At 35.2% G+C, this 12,940-nt stretch overlaps 1 protein-coding gene across 2 annotated transcripts in view; it reads right to left on the reverse strand.

The window, feature by feature from the left end:
* ARAP2 (ArfGAP with RhoGAP domain, ankyrin repeat and PH domain 2) overlaps positions 1-12,940 on the reverse strand; it is a 168,352-nt gene that overhangs the window by 56,074 nt on the left and 99,338 nt on the right. For both annotated transcript variants that reach the window (XM_076336072.1, XM_076336071.1), the window contains 4 exons: positions 11,459-11,603; positions 8,957-9,059; positions 8,114-8,312; positions 5,982-6,045 (listed from right to left, as the gene is read on the reverse strand). In XM_076336072.1, the coding sequence (XP_076192187.1) occupies positions 5,982-6,045; positions 8,114-8,312; positions 8,957-9,059; positions 11,459-11,603 (511 nt within the window). The remainder of the gene's footprint in view (positions 1-5,981; positions 6,046-8,113; positions 8,313-8,956; positions 9,060-11,458; positions 11,604-12,940) is intronic.

A 12,940-nucleotide genomic window follows, 5' to 3' on the forward strand; every position in this document is an offset into this window, starting at 1 on the left:
AACTAATTATTTTCCAAAAAATTATTAACTTTGCCCAGTCAAAAATCTCCAGAGTGGTCACCGAAGAAAGTCAGATAAATCAGAGAAGCAGTTTCAGCATTTACTACAACACCATAAAAGAGAAAAAGGGAGAAAAGGAAGTGAAACCAGTACCAGACACAGTTCAGAATTCAGTCAGTTTACTGTGGAAGTGGCTTAGTTAAGCTCATCTCAAACCACAGTATTTTTGGCAGAGAGAGAGCACGCCTAGGATGCATTTAAATCATAAAAACATACAATGTACAAATAAGAAGTTTAAGCATTCCTTCTAATTTTAACACTTTCAGCCAAACTTAACATTTTTTTCCTACTTGGAAAGCATTTGTCGATCTCAATGAACCTGGAAGGTGGTATGAAAGGGAAAGGGGAAATAGTTACCAGCAGAAAAGCAAAACTTTCCTCAAAGCACAGTAGAAGTGTTCTGCAGAACTTCATGAAGTAATAGAGACAGTTTTGCAGATCTAGCTTCTGCTTTTCATGTCAATATCATCATCTCTTCCACACAGTTTTCAGAGACAGTAGTAATAACAAATACATGTATTTCTCACTGAACTAATTGCTATTATCAAAACATAAAGTTATATTAAATGCAAGGCTTAAGACTAAGCATATAAACACAAGCTGAAGTGTACTGATGTCCCAGGTACCACAAAACTGGGCACCTTAATATCAAGAATACTTCTAAGCTTATAGAAGTAATCGTGTTTGAAAGAATTTTTACTGCAGTCTTTACAAAGATCTACCTATCATGCAGACTAACAACTACTTTGCACAGACTCTGAACCAAAATGCATTCCTACAATATAAATTCAGTGCCTTCTACAGTACATTTATGTATGTGCTACTTCTTCCAGTTCAAAAAATTGATAAAGAGCACACACGTCATAACAAATAGCAATAGTGACTACATGGTGAATAATGGCAGAGTTTTTGCTCTGTTAAGTGTGAAGAACATACAGTCCATACCCAAGAAATCAATAACGTAAGTACTCAAACAAGAAGGCCCACCGATGTAGATGTCTGCCTTAGTGAATTGAGGCAACTGAATTGGCACAAATGACTGCAGCAGTCCAAGATCACCTAGTCTCAACATCAAGGAAGCTACCCTTAGCTTTTCAACTTTATCATGGACTACCATCACATCCTTCCGCACCAGTAGTCAGACAAACAACATACATGAGCACACGTCATCCACAACAGTGCAAAAGCTTATCTTTAACCCATCTTGCAAAGTCCACTAGCTTTAGCTATGTGTATATGCTTTGTTGCACAACTCTGCATTGGTAAAGTAGTGATACTAAGTGATTCTGCGTAAGGGTTGTGGGGAGGAAGGGTGAGAAACAGACATCAGCACAACTCACTGCCCTCCGGCAATTTTAAAGTTATTCTACTAATCTACATGTCTGAAAACAGAGGTACTAAGAAGGTATCATTGCTATGAAATTATATAGGAATAATCAAATTGCAACTAAAGCATGGAAATTCCACTAATAATTACAGATACATAACAAAGGTCAGCAATATTTCTTCAAAGGATATCACATCATACTGGAAGCACAAGTCCTTTCACTCAGATGAGTCTTACGTTTAGATTATTTCTGGATTCTAGAATTTTGTGCTCATACCTGCATTTTACAAGAAATATTACTGCTATCATCAAAGGGTTAAGAAGGGTAATTAATGAACCATCAGCATAAAGAAGTTATGCCAGTATGTAGGGAAGGTTTATTATCTATAATAAGAAAGATCTAACTACAAGAGAAGTGTAACGGGGGGGGGGGGGGGGGGCAAGGGGGAGCACCATCTGGATTACATCATGGTCTGAAAACATTCGCTGACACCTAAGAGAGAGCTTAAATGATTACAGAAAAAAAAGAACTTTTGAAACTGAATTGTCTGCACAACTGTTTTTCCTTAAAGTATGGCATTAGAGATTTTGCATTAAATTTTATATATAGAAGATATATTTTAAAATTACTGTACGGAGTTGTTTTCAAACACCTTTCCTCTCTTCAGTGTACAGATTCCTCTGTCGAACTACACAGGAGTAGCTTCTTCACCTATCTACTATGCAACTTCTGTTTGGATGGCAACAAGAGATCGAGTATCACCAGTCACTTCGGGAATTCTACAAATAGACAGGAGAGATCAAGGGGAAAAAACCCCAAACTGAATATGGAGCAAAACAGAGGACATCTCTGTGTGACAGAGGGAAGTGTCAGCCACAGAAATCTGGAAAATGGTTTGCCACTTCTAGCAAGAAGTCAAGAAGCATTTTAACTATGAAAGCAGAACTAAGAGGAGGCAAATGACCATCTGATTATGGCATACCAAAACAGCATAGTGAGAAGTCAGGATTTCTAGCTGGGTTGGAGATAGTTCTAACAGGTTGGACAGTATGTTCCAACAGAGATCAGAGTGCAATAAAATTTCAATAGGTGCTACAAAAGGGAGTGTGCTCCTCTCTAATTTACTTTAGCAAAGATACCCAAAACCAAACATGAAACATCTTTGAGATCTGGGGGGGGGGGGGGGGGGGGGGGGGGGAATTCTAGAATTAGAAAAGGTCTAGGATTACTGTAAAAATTTAGGAAGTACACTGAGCTTCAAAAACAACAACAATCTTCAAAAGAGAAACAAGTCTTGTTGCTTTAAAAATGTTTTAGCCTGGTTCGGGCTCTCATGACATGCTATTACTTTGCAATGTACAACAGTTTGTATAGTATGATTACCACCTCACATTTCTGAGCTGGTAGTCTTTCGCTGAACATGTCAGAGAATAAATGAACAGCAAGTTGTAAGTAGAAAACAGGGTAGAGGAAGAGGGGAAAAAAAAACGGGAGGGGGCAGAAGTGGATTGTATTCATACCTAAGACACTTCAGAAAAATCTCACATGCCTTTTGGTAGTATTCTGTCTGAATTCTTGCATTTTATACAAGCTGGAAAGCACTATGCACCTTACAGCTCAAAATCAATTGTAAACTCTTCCTCTGAATAGTTATGGATCAGATGAACGTTCAATTTGTGTACCCTGTGAATTTAACATACACATAAATTTACTAAGTATTTTTAAAAAGTCCAGAATTCATAGATTTATTACATTATAATTATTTCAGCAGTAAGACTTGAAGTTTTTATAGTTCTGAAACTGTTTACTTGCGTATGCAATCACTGTTAAGTGAGAAGTCTGTTTCTAACAACTTAAGTCATTCTTTTGCCTACAGTAGCCAAAGGAAAAAGAGTCAAAGAAAAAGGTGTATGATATGTGTAATGTATGATCTTACCTAATTAATCAACCCAATGACTGAGACTTGAAAAAAAAGGCGTAAGTATTTGTAAGTAACGGAAAGTTAGTTTGAAGTCAGTAACAAAACAACAGAAGAACAGTATGAGCTTCATTAAGAAAATACTCAAGGTATTTTCATCGTTTCTTCTAATAAAATTTAGCAAGATGTTGTAAGACATTGACCACATTTATTTCTTTACACAAAAAAGGGTAGGGGTTTTTTTGTTTTGTTTCTGTGTTTTTTTGTGGTTCCCCCAAAAAAAGTTTTCCTAATTCTGGAAAAATCTTACTCATTTTGTTTCATTCTTGACATACTGTTTTTTGGGATTTTATCATTTATCCTGCATTTAAGTGACTAACAAATTAACATGAAAGTTGTCAATAGATCAGTATTTAGTGTCTCTTCCAAGTGATCAGTCTATGCCAAACTTGGCATTAGACAAGCACTGCTATAAAATAACAGACAAAATAGGAAAACCTAGAAACTATAATATATCATTTAGTTGATGCTGATGACTTCTCAAAGTTATCAATTAATTTATCTAGGTGTCCTGGTTTCAGCTGGGATAGAGTTAATTTCCTTCCTAGTAGCTGGTACAGTGCTGTGTTTTGGATTTAGGATGAGAATAATGTTGATAACACAGCGATGTTTCAGTTGTTGCTACGTAGTGCTTACACTAGTCAAGGACTTGTCAGCTTCTCATGCCCTGCCAGCAAGAAGCTGAGGGGGGCACAGCCAGGACAGCTGACCCAAACTGGCCAAAGGGATATTCCATACCATATGACGTCATGCTCAGTATATAAACTGCGGGGAGCTGGCCGGGGGGGCCTCTCCTCAGGAACTGGCTGGGCATTGGTCGGTGGGTGGTGAGGAATTGCATTGTGCATCACTTGTTTTGTATATTCTTTTATTATTATTATTATTTTCCCTTCCTTTTCTGTCCTATTAAACTGTCTTTATCTCAACCCACAAATTTTTCTTCCCCGTCCCAATCCTCTCCCCCATCCCACTGTGGGGGGGGAGTGAGTGAACGGCTGTGTGGTGTTTAGCTGCCTGCCAGGTTAAACCACAACATTAGAGTTTGGAGGGGCAGAAGGAGGATTGCTGGTTTTGTTTCCATTTACAATAATTGAGTCTAAAGATAAAGGTGATTTTATATTTAATCATTTTCTACACACACACACACACATATTACATTTCTGATCACTGCAAGATGCAATATCATGCAACTGTGCTGAACACCTGGATACTTCTGGAGTAATATCCTAAGTAAGAATCACTATGCCAAAGCTTATATAACCATATGGTTTTTAATGGTTAAGATAATGTGAACACTATGCAATTAAATTCTTTATGGCAGACTTCAGAGAAGAAAAATTAAACATATTCATGGCCACTGTAAATCAGCCAGTGCCCCTATTGAAATTATTTTCAAATAGTTCAGAATTTCCATTAAACTATTAAAGCAGTTCAGGGAAAACCTACCCTCACTTGACAGAAATATTATAATGAAAGAAATAATAAAAGCTGACTTGGAGCTAGAAGTTTTGCTCAGTGCTGATATCTATGAAATTAGATGCACAGTTTGTATTCATCTATTGGATTGCACCTTGAATAGGATACCTCTGGTTCCCTGGTTGGTCTACACAGCTTACTTAACGCTGAATTCTTTCAATATGCTTCTTCGAAAAAAAAACAACAGGAAAAAGGGTTTGTTTCTGATCTGCATCACCTTACTGAATTCTGGAACTTAAACAGCATCTTAGGAAGAGTTAAAATTCAGAACACACAAGTTACAATCAGTTTCTCCAACAAGTTTCTCCAACTCTGAATAGATGTCAAAGGTATCTGTGGGGTTTTTTTTTTGTTACCCCAACAAAGATAAAAACAACCTCCCTTTATTAATCTATTATTGGCTGTTCAGAAGACTGTGTAAACACTGCACCACTTCTTATACCAATAATCTATCATTGAAATAAAAAACCCCCAACCTATTACAAAATAAGAATTATTTTCAATAATTTTACTTTTCTCTTTAAATTTGTACCCATATATGAGGCAGAAATACCCTACCTCACTTCAAGTTTCAACCTCTCATATCACTATATTTGACAGAGTCATCTCAGCAGAATATTACCTACTTTGGAAGCAGACGTGGATCATGTTTGCTTCACAAGTATCTTTTTTTCTAGCTAGTATGTTGCTAACTGAGATCAGACAATACAGTAAGACTAACCAGGGGACTCATACATACCCTCTCAATCCTGACCTACACAGATTGAGACACAGAATTCTGGGACATAAGGGTGATAAAAAAATTGAGAAGTAAGTGGTAAATGCTCCAAAGAGGTACTCTTTCTTTACAGGGTAAAAGAAGTTAAGTCCTTTTGAAGAAACCGTTATTGGCAGACTAATCTGACTGGGAATAATTTCCTCAGTGGGAAAACTGCTTTTAATTAAGCAGTACTTGTTAGCATTTCCTGACACAGACATAAAACGTAATTAATACACAAAGACTTTCCCTCCTTTAAGAAGTCTGCATATTTACTCTCTCTCTAGCAACCACAAGTGAAAAAGCTCCATGACTGATCAGCCAGAATTCGAAGACATCAATATGAAAGCAGATCAAAGCTTTATTCAGATGGGAACCTTACCTTCCTTTTTCAACGAGCAGCAGAACGTCTATTTTCTCTCCGTTTTGCATGACACTACTGATTGCTGAAAACAAAACACATACACATTCATATGATCTACACAGACACATATATATATAGACAAGCACATACATGCACATATAGACATGTTTTTTCAAAATGATCTTCAAAATGACAAAAGGAGCATGTAATTCTTAAACATTTCAAATAAAGAATGCTGCTGATAATAGAAACAAAACTCCACAAAATGCCACAATACACTCACATTTACACGAAAAATTAATACAGAAAATTATAAAGAAAGGTTAGAACAGGTAATTTTTAATGTTAAAACATGCTACAGTGTTTTATTATATTAAAATTAAACTTGTAAATACAAGTTTTAGATGACAGTGATTCAGAAGTAAGCTGGATTTCAGAATCCATTAAGTTACTTGCACTCTAATGGCTGCAGATATTTACAATAACATAACGTGAGTTATACGTTGTACTGTGAAGATCACTTCCACCCTTCTTTATGTTGCCTTATGCTATTCCTGCTAAAAAAAGCACCCTGCAAAACACCTGCATTATACATAATACAGAAAATACATCTGGATAGTTCCCAGTAACAGTGCTTACAAAACTACGCTGTGCACTACACTAAAAACGGTAAATTAAGTGTAACCTGTTTACTAATTCAAAATTCTGAAAGTTAATTCTTTCAAAGTTTAGGTCTCTCATATAATCCACATCTTAACTAATTCCCAGAGTCAGTAAAGTCCTGAATGTCAATCAAGCTCAACAAACATACTCTGTTGCATGTTATATGATGTTTTTGTATCACACATACTCCTGGCCTCATTTACATTTACTGAGTCAAATACCAAGAAGGTAAGTGACTATACTTCCACTAATGATTCATTATTTGGCAAGTTTCAGTTATACAATTCAGTCTTAATAGTGGAGCAGATTATTTTGGGGAAACCAGAAAACAAAGAAAAGACAGGAGTAGGGATATACAAAATTTCCAAGAAATACAACTCTGTTATACAACTAATATTTAAAAATCAAAACCCAAGCAAAAATTATTTTCAACCAAAAGCTAAATGTGTGTTTCATTTCTATACTTGAGACATACACAGATTTTGGATGCTCATGTGATTAGGGTAGGAGCAATTACAGTTGCATTATCAAAACTAATATCAGAAACAGTTCTACTGCCTAACCTTTTAATTCTGAATCAAGATCAAAAAGTATTCACAAGTTAAAAGACAGCTAGAGGCATAAAAATATTCCTGATTAAAAACCACCTTCACGGCGTTATTCACAGCAAAGGTAAGGTGGCAGTAAATAAACTGTAGAAAGCCCAACGGCATTTAGGCAAGTTCCTGCAAAACAGTCCATAATCTGACAGCATTTGCAAAGAGGATCATCAATAAAGAGCTGAATTATCTTCTCTATGTTACTTTAATATAAAATCTCAAATTATTTTTACTTTCCTGCATAACATATTGCCTTGTTCAATATAAAAACAAGTAGGGCAGATATGCTTAAAGAGGATTCAGAGCATAATTACAGACAATGATATAAAATTGGTCATAGAAGACCATTTGTATAAATAGTCTTATCTTTCCACGTCATGATACTGAGCAAAGAATATTTTTAGTATCAGGAAAAAAGAAAAGCTATTAATCTGTGAAATAGTTTTCCAAGAGAATTATAATTTTTCCAGTTCATTTGAGTATTTTAAAACTAGGCATGTCAATCATCTCAAGAACACGTTCTGTAGTGAGTATTTCTGCCCTGTCAAAAATATGAGACAATAATCCCAAAAGGTCATATATTATTATTCAATTCTGTACTCTTGTAAGAAAGATACTGCTGCAACTGGAGCAAAAATTGTCTTCTCTCATTATGAAGCTGTGCAAAAATCTCTCTAGCGTGTGCCACTAAGCAGGGAAAAAAATCCAGGACAGAACTTTACCAACTCCATATTTAGATGACAGTTGGGAGAGCAGCTGGCTCATGCAAAGGAATAGTTACCGAGCTCCCTACTGTTCCTGACTTTAAAATTTAACAGAAATGTCCTTAACAATGAATTAATTCTGTAGAGTATTTCCTGAATTCTAGATGTTAAGCAAAATTCTTACTTAGTTCTTGCAACCTCCTTAGATATATGGAATCTTCTTCAGCATTCTCCATTTCAAGACAAAAATAAAGGCTCGACTTCTCTATAGCAAACCAGCCTTTTCTCCACTGATCCAGGTTATGGCAATCTTTGTAGTACAGCTGGCCGATCAGGTCACAGTCTCTCTCTAATAAGCATTCAGCCACAGGGGGAACAAAATGCTACCAAAGAAAATGGGGTGAGTCAGATGAAGAAAAAAAACCCTCTTCCCCTAAAAAAAAACAAATCAAGATATTGCAAATCTATAAGATTCAAGGATGAAAGCCACAGTAAAAAAGTAAGACTTTCAGATTTATCATTGATAAACCCATATATACACTAAATATAAATTATAAAATCAAGTATAACATTTGTTCCATTCATACTCTACAATTCAAACATTTTTGTTTTTTAAACTACAATTGATGTAATTAGTAATGTGACTATTAGCATTTGGTACTGTATAAAATACGGTACTGCTTTATGAATTCTGTTTCAGCAAATAAAATAATAGAATTGCAACCATAAACAACTTAACTGAAATAAATTCGTATAGTGTATGTCTTTATACTAGAGCACCTTTAATATATTCTTAAGGTCGGCATTAAAATGTTACTTCAATTCCTTTTCCATTTTATTTTATTCTCTTGTTTCAAACATTAAATCACAGAAGTTATTTCTTGCTGCTGCACAAGAAACCTTTACACGTGAGATAGATCAGTATTCATCAAGAATGGCTTCTCAGAGGATTTTAAGCTAACAATGACACTTTATTCTTCGTGCAAAGGCTCCTGGCCTAACTGGAAAAGATAATTATCAGTATTACCTTAGCTATTGCCCAAGTCCATTTTCTTTGTGAATATGCAGTTTCAGCTCCAAATAGAAAAACACGTTCTGACATTAAGTAGATTTCAAAGGTAAATATGTCCCTAAAGCAAGCAAGAGGAAAAAGGCAGCTGTATTTAGCCTTCGTAACAGCAGACACACACGAGTCCCACTTCTCGCTCTATTTTTTCATTATTTCATACCTATAGAATGGAATCCATTTGCATTTCTCCTCCAATCTTACAAGTACAACCCAGCTAATAACAGAGTATTTTATAACACAACATGATCAAAGTGCTTTTCAGGTCAATAATACGTGTTTAGAGGCTACTGCATAATAGTTTTTTCAGTAATTCTGAAATTAATAAAAATGTTTACATATAGTCATTAAAATTCACAGAGGAATTTTTTTTGCTTTTGCAAGTTCATGTGATTCCAGCAAGTATGTTTTTGTGATTCATTCAAAACATTTTGTTTAGGTTTAATATAAGCAGACCAACTCATTGAATGGGAAGTTGTAAACAAGTTACCACAGAATCATAGAAATGTTGGTTCAAAGGGGCTTTTAGGTGTCACTTGGTCTAATCTCCTGCTCAAAGCAGGATTATCACTAACCATAGATCAGAACAGCAATGAAAAGCCTTGAAAACCTTTGAGGATGGAGACTACTATTTCTCTCAGCAACCTGTTCTTGTTGTCCACCACCCTTCTAATGAAGAGGCTTTTCCTATCATCCAGCCTGAACCGCCTAGGGTGAAATGCATGGTCACTGCCACTCCTTGTATCACCTACCACCACCAAGAAGAGTTTGATTTTGTCATGTTTATGACTACCCTTTGAAGCTGCTGTAGCTCAAGTTCTTAAAAGTTTTTTTTGGGGGGGTCTTGTTTGTTGGTTTTGGTTTGGTTTTTTTTTTTTTTTTAAGGTATATCATTATTTAAACAGATGGACCCTGTTTTTCCATTTTTAACTGACAAATAATAAAGATAGTAAAAGAAGAAAAAGCATACCAGTTGAAATTGGGGTGGAATTTGGAAAGTAAATATCCTGTTGAACTTAGGGTCAGTCTCTAACTTTAAATTATGGCTCCCCAATTTATAGTATGATTTCGTCTGTGACCTCTCCCTAAAATCCAAATAGATGGGAGTATGCTTTTTCCTTTCAATGCTGGACTTGAGATTTGTCTAAATCTGGAGAACTGAACATGAGTAAGTTCTCTCATTTTCAATAACCACTTTGAAAATTATATGTAAATACTTAATTCTGACTAATAGAATAGGCATTTTAAGGACCGATAGTTTCACTACATTAAATATCAAATTTAGGGAAAGTTTCTCAAAAAACTACCCAATTGCAGGTAAAGCACAGCAGGAGGTTAGTCATTCCCTAAAAGTGAAGTATTCAGCCAACATGTTTTTAATTTAGGTATTATCCTGGAGTGGAACCATTTGGAGATGTAGCAAGCAATAGGTTAGATTTGATGACAGAAGAAGAAAATGATATTTTTCTTTTTTCTGGATACCACAAAGCTATGCTACTGCACAATAGTGAAGGCCATCTCCACTGTATTTTATAGCATGTTGAGGCATCACCATGTTTCAGGATTTCTCCTTTCTGCATGCCCTTTATCTCTGTAGTAGCTAACATCCTTTCTTCCCGTTATCTTTTCCAGAAGCTTACTGAATAGCCCGTTTTCTTTGCAGACACTTTTGCTTTGTAACTACAAGCATTACAGGATTATACTGTAGAAAGATCTTGTTATTTTACATACACACACACACACACACACACACAAAGAAATTTAAAAGGAAGTGTTACGGAGTTTGTTAGACAGATCCAAAGTATAGTTTAAACAAAAATGCTGCCCTAAAGAAATCAAGTGTCACTGGGGTGCAACTCAGATTTAGGTGAATCTCCACGTGATGTTTTTAACATACAAATGGGATGTGAGAGAGTTATAAAAGAAAAACAAGACCACAAAAAAAGTTATCTTCAAACTAACACAATGTTCAACAGTTACACTGTTGTCCTCAACTGCAGAACAAAGAATGGGTTTCAAAGACCAATAGATCTGTGACCAAAACAGAAAGCATTGTGGAGAACTCTAATCTGCTGCATTATTATCAGGAAGAAACAAAGCAAGAGTTTTGGCTTAAGGCAGAGGTCAATCCCAGAAAGAAAAGTGAGTATTAATTGTTCAATTTATCATCATGTAACCTTTTAAGCACTGAGAATATGCATTACAGTTTTAATAAGAAAGATGTATCTAATTTACACTGCCTTTTTAAATTGCCCTAACATTTTCATTATATCACTATTAAAAAAAAAAGAAATCCCCAAATACCACTTACCACTTATTTCTTTAAGTCAACATAAAACAATTCAGCTTTTTTTCTAAATTGCATGTTCAAAATTCAGGAACAAATGAACTGCTCTGAAAACCCAGAATAAAATCTTTGATATACCTGAATTTGTTTATTGAAATATTAATTTGGGAACCTACCCTCTATTTAAAAAGAAGTCTGACTTGTGCATTACAAGACAGATAACTTCATTGATGTCAATCATACCATTAGGAGTGGTAGTTTTATCATTTTCATAGTAGCTCAGAAAGCCACTTTCCAAAGTGCACCACCTTTTGTTGCAATCTGTGATTAAAGAAATAATAGAAAAGTCAGTTGGCATAATAATAAAAACTACCTCTTCCTATAGAAGTTGCCTCACAGGATGCATAGCTCTGTTGTAACAGTAATACATTTATGATGAAATCTCAGTCTCATTGACTTCAGTGGGCCAGGAATTCAATGTCTGTGTTGATACTATTTAACCTATAGAAACTCTAGCACATGGTAATTTAAGAAAAGAGTATTTCAAATATAACACACTTATTTTTACTTTATGAGTATATTAAAGCGCTTCATAAGTTAACTTTGCCATTGTATAGGGCTTTAACTTCACTTGCTGTGGAACTTGATGGGGGAAGCTGGTACCCAATACCACGTTACATGTTTAGCAGAAGAGAGTTAAGAAAGAAAACACACTACAAGGTTAGAAACACTGAAAGCTACAAGAACAATATATTCTGACAAGAGCAGATAGCAAAATGAGTGAGTGAATCATGGTATGCAGTAGCAAAAAAGGGCTACTCTTTATTTCAAGTTACTGGAACTAGAGGCCAAAACCAAGTCAATCTGTCTTCCATCGTTTGGTAACACTTGGGTGTCCACTCACTGTCACAAGATCAAGGAAAACGATTTCAGCCTTTCAAATAGTCTAGAAAAAATGTTATTCATGCCAGAACTTGTATCCATTGCACACTACTAGAAAACACAAGGAAAACACTATTAGAAGTTGTATTATTTAACATGATTAATTTAAAAAAAAAAAAAAATACACTACCAAAATAGTAGAGGATGACAAACTGAAGAACAGAAAAACTAATAGGACAACCCTTTCTAGGTACATCAGTGGTTGAGCTCAATTCTCTCCCACTGCACGCCCAAGTGTCAGATAGTAATGAAATTGTACAGAATTTATTCCTGTATACTGGGGGAGATAAATGGATACATCATAGACAGGCAGTAGCTATAGCCATTTCAGGATGTCATGTTCACATTAGAATGAATTGGAGATCTCTCTTGTTGCTATTCATATATATACCTGGCAAGGGTAAATTCATTTGGCAACACTGTAGTTTACAAAATGCTAACATTTGTAGGGTGCTTTCAATGTTTAAGAATTTACAGTTGCTAAGCATGGTTAAATTATGTAGTTAAGAATTCTACCTTCAAATAACTTTGAATTAGATATATTGGAGTATCTAGTAATTGCCATCTATACTTTAAAAAAAAAATACAAGGTGGAGGAATAAAATCTGCAGAGCAACTTAAAAGTATTATTTGGCATATTTAATTAAGACCGAACGTCTACTCCCTCTTATGAACCTAAAATATGAATACAGCACATGACATAGCATATTAATGAC

Source organism: Aptenodytes patagonicus, chromosome 4 (assembly GCF_965638725.1).
Source record: "Aptenodytes patagonicus chromosome 4, bAptPat1.pri.cur, whole genome shotgun sequence".
NCBI classification, from domain to species: domain Eukaryota; kingdom Metazoa; phylum Chordata; class Aves; order Sphenisciformes; family Spheniscidae; genus Aptenodytes; species Aptenodytes patagonicus.